The sequence below is a fragment of the Vitis riparia genome, chromosome 1 (assembly GCF_004353265.1).
Source record: "Vitis riparia cultivar Riparia Gloire de Montpellier isolate 1030 chromosome 1, EGFV_Vit.rip_1.0, whole genome shotgun sequence".
NCBI lineage: Eukaryota > Viridiplantae > Streptophyta > Magnoliopsida > Vitales > Vitaceae > Vitis > Vitis riparia.
The window spans coordinates 16341819-16353492 of NC_048431.1; the positions used below are offsets into that span (position 1 = coordinate 16341819).

The 11674-nt window shown below is 34.5% G+C and overlaps 1 protein-coding gene across 1 annotated transcript; it reads right to left on the reverse strand.

The window, feature by feature from the left end:
• Positions 1 to 837: 837 nt before the first annotated feature.
• LOC117919761 lies at positions 838 to 11317 on the reverse strand. Its single transcript, XM_034837012.1, has 13 exons — positions 11158 to 11317; positions 10943 to 11061; positions 10601 to 10744; positions 9333 to 9463; positions 7243 to 7476; positions 6796 to 6971; positions 4991 to 5091; positions 3207 to 3380; positions 2854 to 2909; positions 2662 to 2719; positions 2116 to 2236; positions 1920 to 2030; positions 838 to 1818 (listed from the first exon to the last, which is right to left on the reverse strand). The coding sequence occupies exons 1-13, from the start codon at positions 11168 to 11170 to the stop codon at positions 1727 to 1729; spliced, it is 1530 nt and encodes a 509-aa protein (XP_034692903.1). The 5' UTR covers positions 11171 to 11317; the 3' UTR covers positions 838 to 1726.
• Positions 11318 to 11674: the final 357 nt, after the last annotated feature.

The following is an 11674-nucleotide window of genomic DNA, read 5'->3' on the forward strand; positions in this document are numbered from 1 at the left end:
TTTTATGTTTTTAAAAATAGAAAACTTTTTAAATAACTATTTTAAAAATAATTTTTAGATTTTAAGAATAGAAAACCTTTTAAAAAAAAAAATCCTAGGATACAAATAATATGATTAAGGGACAGACAAATGTGACTAGTATAGATGTGAAATATATATGTATATATTACATTATGTTTAAAGATTTAGATAGTTTAACATGGTTTAATGAAATCAAGAAAGCTTAAATTTTAGAAGAAAAAAAAGAAGAAGAAAATATTGGGCACTTAATCCAATGAATCAACACAACCCGAAGAGAAATTGTTTTCATTTGAAACAATTTAATAAATTTTCCTAATTAATTGATTCGGTTTAATTAGAAGTAGAATTAAAATGGAACCAAGTTTAATTTTGCCCACCCCTCCTCACTTATAACTCTGAACTTTTATCTAGGAAATATGGCTTTTAGAACAATGATCCAATAGACTTTCTAAACATTATCAAGTGATTTTGATACAACTAGTTACTTTATTTAATATCATCAATACTTTTTAAGTAACAGTGAAATGGGATAATAACAGCTTATAATTAAATTTATTCCATTGGGTGGAATGTCACTCACTGAGATTTGGAGAGGAGAAAATTGCAATAATGAGAATATCATAGAAGAGTGGGATAGGGGGATATTTTTGTTTCACTTTCACAAATAAAATGTCATCATTATTGCATTCATTTCCCGTGTCCAATGAACAGACTCACGGACTGTTCATGAGCTACGAGTCTGATGACTGATGGCTATGACTAATGCTTTTCTTCCGTCAAGATTCTGAATTAGGAACTTCAATGGCAATGCTCTTCACAAAAGTTTCATAAAGTGGATTGAAGTGATGAGAAACAAAAGTTAAGACAAAATTATGCTGTGATTGCCATAAAGCAACCCACATCACCCCTTTATCTTCTTAGTTCTAGGCATGTCAGGCTAGAGAGAGGGACAGAGGGAGATGGAAGTAAAGATGAGTAGGCGTGCCTGGCCTTGGGTCATAGCTAACGTAAGCTTTCCACAAAGTGAGTTGAATATAACCCAAGGAATAGGGGAGGATGACATTGGATTTGGACCCAATCAATATCCATATCAGCCCTTCATTCCTCCCAACCAAATTGCCAAATATAGACTCCTTTCCGCATGTTCAATTTGCCCCACCAACGCTGTTCAATTCAAACTCAACTTTACAAAGCAGCGAGTCATCCTATAAAACTTTTCATTTTCTTTCAACTATATAACCAATTCCCAGGTTCAATAGCACTACAACTGCACCCGCCATTAAAAAAAATGTAATAATATTACACTAAAAAAGTTTGTAATAATATTACACTAGAAAGAAATTTTTATTTAAAAGAACAAAGAAAAAAAGAAAGAAAGCAACCCCATGATTGATACTCCCTCCTCATGCCCATTCCAAAATCAGAGGCATGCATCAAGGAAGAAAACTATTTTTACTTATGAAAGTACTATTTTCAGGCATTTAATCCATGATGCCAACCTTTTCATGGATATCTCTACACATCACAAGGTACAACACCAAATGATTTATCCATCCGAGGGCACCGTGAGGTGACGAAGTAAGCATCAACACCACTGCAGACTTTATATGCTTTCCACTTTTGCAGGGAATTTCATTGCTTTAGAACACAAGTTGACCACCATACCCAAAACAATTCTACTTGCAAAAAAAAACTTGCAGGCTCATCACCATTGCATGCGAAACACTCCCTCTTCTGATCCAATCCAGGCACTCCAACCATGCATCTGCCCATGTTGGTGGGTTCCATCCAGCACTCCTGAAAATTCCGCATTGTCAAAAAATAACTTCATTTTATGAATTGGCAAACAAGTCCTAAGAGGAAAAGGATGAAGCCTAATAGTGAGCCAGGGGCAGTACTTTGAGTTTGCTCCCAACACAGAGTTAAGGGGACAGAATTTGAAAATTTATCCTCGAACAGTAGTTCACCAGACGTGATGCTCCAAATCCGAAAATTGTGGTCCTCCCCACCTAAGTAAAAAAATGTTAGAACACAAGCCCAAACGTCTCACAACTGTTGTTAAATACAATTTCCAGGCAATAAAATGGTATCCACCTGAAAATACGAATCTCTCAGATGGATCAACTCCAAGTTGTATTCGGGAATGGGAATTCACATGCCCTTCGTATGACTGTACAGCACCTCTCTGGATTAGTCGATGATCATAAAGCTTCATCTGAAAAAGATGAAAATGCACCTCTTAAACTGCATATTACAACTAAATGCGCAAATAATTTATTACATAGAAATGAGGTGTGATTGGGCCATGTTGCATCTTCATGTTTAACTAAAAACAGCCACTGGTGCAGCTCCAACTAAAATATTAAGGATATAAATTAAAATTGCTTAAAAATGAGCATATTGAGACTGAATCCTGTGGGGATAATGCTTTATCTGAGGCACTAAGCACAAGTCAACTTCGATGCAACCAAATCTCCCATGGTAAAGAATCTCATAATGGAAATCTCCTAAATGCCAATAGCTAAGATGGATGTTAAAACTACAACAAACAACAACCATTTGCTTGACATATAAGATGTAGGAACATGAACTATTATGAGAATCTCAATGAAATGAGTTAAATGAGAAATGAGCACTAACAGATCCATCCATGGAGCTAGCCAAGAAGTACTGGTCATACAACTGAAGGGACAGCAAACTGCACTTTCAATACCAGGGCAAGCGTAATTAAAATTAAAAAATACAGTAATAATTAAAAACAAAAGAAATTGAAACAAGAACTAAAGTTAGATAATAGAAACCAGCTTACTGATGCTGCAAAAGTTCACTAACCAGGAAATAGATGAAGGTAAAAAAATGGTACTTTCAGGGTATATTTTCCCCTTCAGCTGCACAACATGAGATTCAAATCCATTACCACCAGAGAATTTCACCAAACAAAGCAGTTTCAGGGCAGGTTTATGAAGTGACAGTTCACATACAAATTGTCATTGAAACTTGATAAAATAAAATTTTCTTTTAAAACATTATTCAGATTTATAAAACCTCACACATAAAACTGCAGTTCTAAAGACACAAGTTGATCCTAACAACAGTAGCTTCCAAAATGATTTTACAGCTCCTTCAAAAACAATTATTAGGGATGAAGAAAGTATAATGTATGACCTCCAGCTGAAATTTAATACCTCAAACCATTGCTTGGAAAACTTTTGAACAGTTCTACTTGAAGCCTCAGAAATTCTATGAGAAGGATAAGGTACTCGATGTCTAGTATGTCTAGCATAAGCCCCTTCCTGCTTCTCTCGAACATCAACTGTCACAACTGCTCCATTTCTAAGTCCACATAGAACAACATTTCCCTGCAACAAGAAATGAATAAAATAAGATACATCAATTATATATCACCAGTTAGTTCAAAAGGATGTAAAAAAATATCATTTTTGATACAAAGTTTACTCAAAAAAATCCCCTGTGGTCCTTATTAGCACCGTTGGAAACTTTTCACTTAAAAAAAAAAAAGGCAGAAACATACAAAATAAAGATAGGTCCAGGCCTTCAGAAACATATTAGGAAACCAAGTAAATCAAAAAGGCCACCAGCTTCATCAATAGACTGCCAGAAGAGGAACAATTGCTTTGCTAGTAAAACACTTCAGAATGAAAGCAAAAGCAAACTCTAAATTGAAACATGTGAATATGTCTTAATGTATGTCATGTCCCTGCTTAATGGAAACATCATTAAGCTTTAAGAGCAGAAGTTAGCAACCAGAGTAATTGGTGTGCCAATGGAAGTTTTTTGCTTCCATTCAGAAACCCTTCTACATAAGCTTTGTAGGGCTAGATCCAAGCCATGAAAAGAGCAAGGAAAGATATTGGAGCAAACGGAATAGAAATCATCTAATGAAGCCAAAAAGAGATCTGATATTTGCTTTCTCTCCTCCTTCCTAGTTGAAAGGTGAATTCACCTCAACTAACTATAAAATGGCATAAGAAGATTAATGATGGCGAATGTCAGAAAATATAAGTGAATAAATAGGTATAACTAGGAAGAGTTGTATTCGCAATGAGAAGACCAAGTGCTTGTTTGACTTAATTATAGGAGGAGATATCTCAGTATAATTCTATAGAGCAGTAGGAAAAGTACACATCAGAGATAGTCATATAGGTGGGCAGAATTTTTACCTAGATATAGCCAAAGCTGAACATTACTTTATCCATTAGATTCCTAGATTTCCAAATCTTGATGCCAAACTCCTAGCACTAGAGAAGCAACCAATTTGCAGCACCTTGTGAATAATTTCTAAAAGATTAGCGTAGGACCATTTTGTGAATTTTGCTTATTCTCCCTTTTTCACATCTTGCATGAGATATGCTCTATTTTGTAAGTTCCCATTCTTTTCCAAATATCAGTAATTTCATAGAGATCTAAAATAAATAAAGATATAAACACTCTTAGTGAAGTTTTAGGTCTAATCTGTGGCCAACTCCATCTACAAAGAGATCTATTGATTATCTCATAATAAATCATATGATCAAAGCTTTAAAATTCAGGCAAGCATGATATTCCTTATATTCCTAATAACCATGACTAAATACATATCACTTGTAAGGCAATTCCAATACATAACAGTGGATTTTCAAATTCTCTATAATACATCATATGAGAGATCCAAGATTCAAAAATCAGGCAAGCATGGCATTCTTTACATTCTGAATGACCTTGACTGAACTCATTGATGAGGAATGTAATCTATATCACTCATAAGGCAATTACAATATAAAAGTGGATTTTCAAATCCTCTAAACTATTATTTAGTGTCAATTCACAGTTGATAATTCTGTTGCAAAGTACAAGAAAAATAAATTCAGTTAGCATCCAAAGATCAAATCCATTAAAGTAAGGAGGCATATGTTATGATCAAGCAACTCAAAAGAATCAAAATAAAACCTTGAACAAAGTTAAAGGTTACCGACTGATCAAGTTGTAGAGACAAAACATCGCTTTTGGTACGACACACCCATGATGGCACCCTAGTTTCCATATTCACTAAAGCCACTCCCACATTTGTGCCTAGGCCAATGGAAAGATAAGATCAAAATATATAAGTACGAAAATGAAACATGAACAAATTTAAAATTCCCAGATTTATAAATTATAATCCATTCAGAAGTAGATAAAGCTACTTTGAAAGAATAATCTAAGGCTATATTAGCAAGAAATGGAAAGAGTAAAAATAGAGAAAATTGAACGATAAGAGACTTTGTGTTCAAGGCATGAAGGAGTTTAGAAGCCCAGCTATGGTGTTGGGCTTTGGAAGGCTATAAGGCTCTTGCGGGAGTTAGTCTCTTCTAAAACTCTTTTTGAAGTGGGCAATGGGAGAAGGGTCAAGTTTTGAAAAGATAGATGGTGCGGGGATGAGCCTTTATGTGTGTCCTTTCCCTCCTTGTTTGCTCTAGCTAGCTCAAAAGAGGCTTGGGTGGAGGATTTGTGGGTGCAATCTTCTGAGGGGGGTGGTTGGAACCTAAGCTTCTCTAGAACTTTTAATGACTGGGAGTTTGGGACAGTGAGGAGCTTCTTGTTAAGGATACAAGGCAGGGTAGTGGTGGAGGAAAGGGAGGATGTGGCGTTTTGGGCAGACACGGAGAGTGGGTCCTTTTCTGTTAAGGACTTTTACTATATCCTTGAGGAAATAAGGGTAGACCCTTTCCCTTTTAGTGTAGTGTGGAATGATTGGGTTCCCCCTAAGGTCAGTTTTTTTGCTTGGGAGGCTGGCGAAAAGTCTTGACTTTAGACCAATTAAAAAGGAGAGGGTGGTCTTTAGCCAACAGATGCTCCCTTTGTTGAGACTATTGATCATATTCTCTTGCATTGTGAAAAGGCAAGGTCGCTATGGGAGCTCTTATTCTCTTTGTTCAAGGTGAGTTGGGTGATTCAGTCGTCGGTTAGAAAGACCTTGTTAGGGTGGCATGGCTCGTTTATGGGAAGAAAAAGGAAGAAAGTGTGGAGAGCAGCACCATTGTGCCTATTCTAGACAATTTGGAAGGAGAGAAATAGAAGATTTTTTGAGAATGTGGAGTTTTTTGTTCAAAGGCTGAAGTTTTTGTTTTTGTGCAGCTTATTATCTTGGATAAACTTGTTTTGGCATTTTAATACAATTTGCACTTACCTATCAAAAAATATATATATATCTAGAGAGAGGGAGAGAGAGAATAAAAATGGAGAAATTGAATGGTAAAAGACTTTTCATTGCTTAAAGAAGTTTGGAAGCCAACCAAGATGCTTGGTGCCTTTACCACTAGAGATTGGACATATACATAATCTTTGTTTCAAATTGAGAGAGGGGGAGGGGGGGAATTTATGATAATTTAAATAGATGCAAGAACAAAACAGGGTGCAAAAAAACCTCAAGGCTTTTCTTTTAAGTTCCTTCAAGATATAATGGCTTACAAGCCAGGCTCAACACCCTTAAAGAAACAATAGAATCAAGGACCAAGGGGAGAATTGACCATTTAATTTTGTGAACTAAATGAGACCAAATTTGGAGATAGTGATACAAACTAAGAAAAATCACCAATGTACCATGTCAAAGAACAGGTGAACAAATGCCAGGCACAGGAATATAGCTAAAACCTGGATTGATCTGTCTTAGGATATTTAACTCATTTATCCCAACTCTTGCCAATTCCACACAAGTAGAGAGAGAGCAAAATAAGATCAGAACTGTAAGGAGTAAGTTAATATAATCAAATATAAAAACTGTAGTGTAATACTTGCCAATCACTGCTTGACTTCCTTTAGAATTGCAATCTGCTGTCCAGATCGTACAATTGAAAGAAGCAACCTCATGCATTCTTTGCCTTATGATGGGAATGCTATTGAAATCTAATGGTCTGGTCAGATTCAGAATGTATACAGATCCGCCAATTGTCTCTGATCCCAAGGTAGTTATCCTGTTTTCTGTTGTTAAGCCAAGCAAGTGTGATAATAATTTCCCTCCAAGGATAAATAATGAATATTTGTATTGAAATGAGTGAAACACACACGTAAAGCTGAGTCATTTCCTAGAGGACCTCAATTCTGAACAATAATCTGGAAAGGATTACATAGGAGAATAACAAAACATCTTTTGCAAGAAAAAGTTTCATAGTACAATAATTTTCAGTCACCATATCAAGAAGTAAGGCTACATAGTCATAAATGTCAGAAATTATGAAAGGATACAACACATGCTGAGTGGCAGATTGATCATCAATTGTACAAGGAGAGTGCTTCCCAACCATCTTGATACAAGATATACTTGACTGCATAACTAATGAGGCTCCTGTGGGTCTCCAAATATGTCCAACTGCTTTACTACACTCTGTTTGTTTCCCTATAACAGGAGGCCATACACGATCTGGCATGCATTTCACCCCATAATCAAAATGTTGTCCAACTTTTGCAACTTCATAAAGACTGCAAAAGCACAAAACTTCAAAACCAAGGACTTGAAATGGACTCTTTTTAGAAACATCAAATATATGTAATAAATAGGTTTACACAACACTATGGAAAAAGTTTGTTTTTTTTCTTTAAAAAAAAAAAAAAAAAAAGAAAGTAAAGTTTGGGTTTTGATGCTAATATAGAATTTTCAGGCCTATTACGAACCAGAAAACTAAAAAGGCAATCATAATAATTTTCAGGCCTATTAAGAACCAGAAAACTAAAAAGGCAATAATAATAATAATACATTACTCTAAAAATTAGAAATTAATCAATAAGATGTAAGATAAAACATGGAAGTACATCAACAAGGTTGCCAAGGAATTAATATATGATTTGGACCTGAACAAATCTGAATGAAAAAAATAGGATCTAGCCACTTCCAAGTAGTTGGAATTAAGGGTTTGCTGTATTTAGGAGTAAAGTCAATTATGGAAATAAATTATCAAAATAGAACCAGAAGGACAAAATGAATATTTCCTGGAACCTGATGATTAAAAGAGTTGTAAAAAACAAAATACAAAAGTGAAAGTGGCTATTCCTAAAAAAGAAAAGGACAAAAAGAAACAAACGCACAACAGCAGCTATTCTTGAGCACTGCAAACAATACATCAACTATAAGGGCATGAAAATTTTCCAATCACAGTCTCCCACAGTGGAGAAGAGGAAGAGTATCCTATTTACACCTTAAAAGAGGAAATTGGCAACAATAAAAAACACCCATAATACAACAATCCTTCTTCCTCTCTATAAGTTGTTTTTCCTTTTCTCATCAATGCTTTACAAAGGATCCATATAAATCAAGCAAGCCCTTCCGAGTGAACATGAGAGATGAAAAAGGTAATGAATAGGTAAAAGAGAGGATAAGAGCAGAGATTTTCCTTGTGAATGAGCAATTCTAATGCTAGCGCCCTTTTGACAGCCACTTTTCAACAGCTGGAAGTGTCATCAAGACCATCACACTTTTCTGGTGGCATGGCAAAGCTAACTACTCTTAAGGCTACATTTGGTTCTTGGAAAATTTGAGAGAGAATACAAGGGGGGAAAATAGAGAGGTAAAGTAGAAGGAAATAAAAAGTAAAATAAAATAAAAATAAATAAAAGTCAACAAATTATTTATACTACTGCAAACTCATTTTTCTTATTTTACCTCTCCTATATAAAGATTAAGGCTATATTTGTTTTTCAGAAAATTTGAGGGAAAATGTGAGGCAAAGAAAATAGGGAGGAAAAATAGAAAGAAAAACGAAGTGAAAGAAAAAAAAATTAAGTCAATAAATTATTTTTATATATTGCTTTAAACTCATTTAACTTATTTCAACTTTTCTATACAAAGATTAAATAATTTGAAAATTCATAAGTTTCTAACTAATTTTAATTCTATTTGATTTTCTTTTGTATTTTCCACAGTAAAATCAACCATGAGGCAATAATTTTTTTCCATGTTTTCTATAGGAAAATATCAAACATGAGAAAATAATTTTCATTAAACATTTTTTTTTCTTAGTACTTTCTTGGAACCAAACATAGTGTTGGTACTATCCTAAAACCAAACATAGCATAAGAGAAGGCATGATGATCCAGCAGCCAATAGCAGCTGAGAAACTTCTAAATAAGTTGTTCAAGTTGATGTCTTAAGGCAGTGAAGCAAATGGCCTTGTGCCAACTATTTCAGTTAAGCAACACAGTAAAACTTTTCAAGCCCAGAGCACAGGAAATTTACCCAAGAAAGCAACAATAAACAATTGCACAGACTCAGACAGAGTGATTTAGGTCCTATACAATTGTAAGAATATGATCCTTATATCATAAGACAACCTTAGCAATACCTCAAGTAGCCATTCACACCGCCTGTTAGTAAAAGATCTTTTGGACTCTGTCCATCTGATGTGTTAATATCAGTAGATATCTGTTCCAAAGCACCATCACCTATTCTATCTGTTTCCTGATACTTCCAGACCTGTGGTGCATGAAATATAACACTAACAATAAGGACACTAGCAGTTCCTCACAATCCACATGACCTAAGAAAAACAATAAGGATCAGGCCTTGAAACAACATGTTATGGAAATCATGAAAATGAAGGATGATTTCATGCAAGAAATTACTTTTAACACCTGAAAACAGAATCAACGAAACATATTTTGGATTCAAACATACTTTGGATTCCTATCCTTGAAATATACCTCATAAGCTATGAGCTATGAGCTATAAAGAGAAGGTTATTAAAGAAGAAGAAAAAATAAGTTTAAGGATCCATTTGGATAAAGGGCAAAAAATAAGGAGGCAAAAGCACAAGAGTGAAGGAAAACAAAATAAATAAATTCAATAAATTTTTTCTTCGAGCATTTTGCAATTTTTTTCCTTTTTTTATGGAGAGAATACATAATTTGAAAATACGTAAGTTATAAATTATTTTTGACCTATTTTATTCTGCTTCAATTCTCCATGGTATAACAATTTTCCTCCTTTTTTTTTTTTTTTTTTTGTTTCTCTTTTTTCCTTTTTCTATTATTTTCCAAGATCCAAAAGGAGCATAACAGAAAAACTAAAAATAGAAAATGTTTTAAGGCTTCCTAGTTAAGTATTTAGGAAGATTTCAGAAGCACATCAATTGATGAAAAGGTATAGAATGATCAATACACCATCTGGCAGTCAGTGCCCATTGCAATTTGACCTGTGAACAGAAAATTCCACCAGATGAGCCCAACCCTTTTTAGCCAACTTACACAGCCAAACATGCTTCATGGCCCCCTCTGAAAGACAATGGCTACTATAAAACTAGGCAGACACAATGGTAAACAAAGCAATACTGCTCTACTGAACATCAGAATTCTATGTTATTACTAAGATGCAGAGAAACCATAGGGTAATGTTTGAAATTGGTAAAAGAATATTTATTAATAGAAAAAGGTGTAGCAGCCACCTACAATAGTTATTGATGTTTGAAACACATAATGTTCCAAGGCAGTTGAAAAACAGATCACATATTTACTCATGAATCAAATAGTGAATATACACATGGTATTTACATGTTGATAAGATGGAATGAGGGTATAAATACTCCCCAAGTATGCAGAGGAAAGATGAGCATACCAGGGGTTGGGAGGCAAGCACCTTTAGGTATTCCTTCTCAAAGTTACACTTGCCTTTCTTGGAAGGAATCACATCACCATGCAATTCCCTAGATTGAAGCAGCTTAGCAGCTCTGATTCCAATTCTCTTACATATGTTGTTGCCCTGCACATACAAATTACTTGGAGAGATGATACTAGAAAAAATCCCATGGATTGTTATTGGACAGTGAAATTTCTCCCACGGTATCTTCAATTTCGTGGGTTGATTTATTTATTCATTTATCGTATCAAGATTTTTGTTATTTTCAATTTCTCAAAATCAAGAAGATAATCAAATAAGAAAAAAAAATGTATACATTACCGACTTAGGGAGTGAAGGCGGTTTGTTGAGACGGGTGGAAGAAGAAGAAGAACCTGGAATTGGGGCTTTGATAGGAAAGTACCTGTTCTTCTCCACGTCATAATAGAAACCCGGTAGTTCTGCAATTTCGTGTTCTTTAGTAATAATCAATCCAAATACTCAGGTAGATATACATATAAATATAAATTGATAATACAGAGAAATAGAGAGAGGACCCCTTGGCTGCATTATCTTGGGCTGGGGGAAGGAGAAACCCAAATCACAAGGGTGGCAACAGGAAGAGAGAATGCACTAACTTCTGGTCGAGGAGGTTGAGCTTGTTTTGGAATTCCCACTGCTAAACCCTACCAATATACTTATATTAACGCTATATTATTTTTCTCCCGGTTTCCACTACTGCACTTACAACCCTTTCTATTTTGCTTTTCTTGCCCATTATAATAGAGAAATTGTAGTTGTATTGTATCTATTAAAAAAATCTGGACCCTCCATCTATTTATATTCTCTTTTAAGTCTTAAGCATAAATCTAATTAATATATCCATTTAATTACTTTTAATATAACTAAAATACTCATCCCTTGTTCATCTCTTTCATACCTTCTACATTCTGCCATCTCTTTTTTTTTTTTTTTTTTTTCTACATACAAAAAAATCTTAAAATAAAAGTTATTTTCTTCCAAACTTCTTTGTCACACAAAAATATATTTGAGGTATGTTGAAAACTAATTCTA

Excerpts from the sequence above, each read along its gene's own strand:
- LOC117919761 (XM_034837012.1), bottom strand. Across the intron at positions 9,464-10,600 it reads TGCTTGCCTCCCAACCCCTG|GTCTGGAAGTATCAGGAAAC; the intron begins GTATGCTCATCT and ends CATGCACCACAG. Across the intron at positions 5,092-6,795 it reads AGGAAGTCAAGCAGTGATTG|GCACAAATGTGGGAGTGGCT; the intron begins GCAAGTATTACA and ends CCATTGGCCTAG.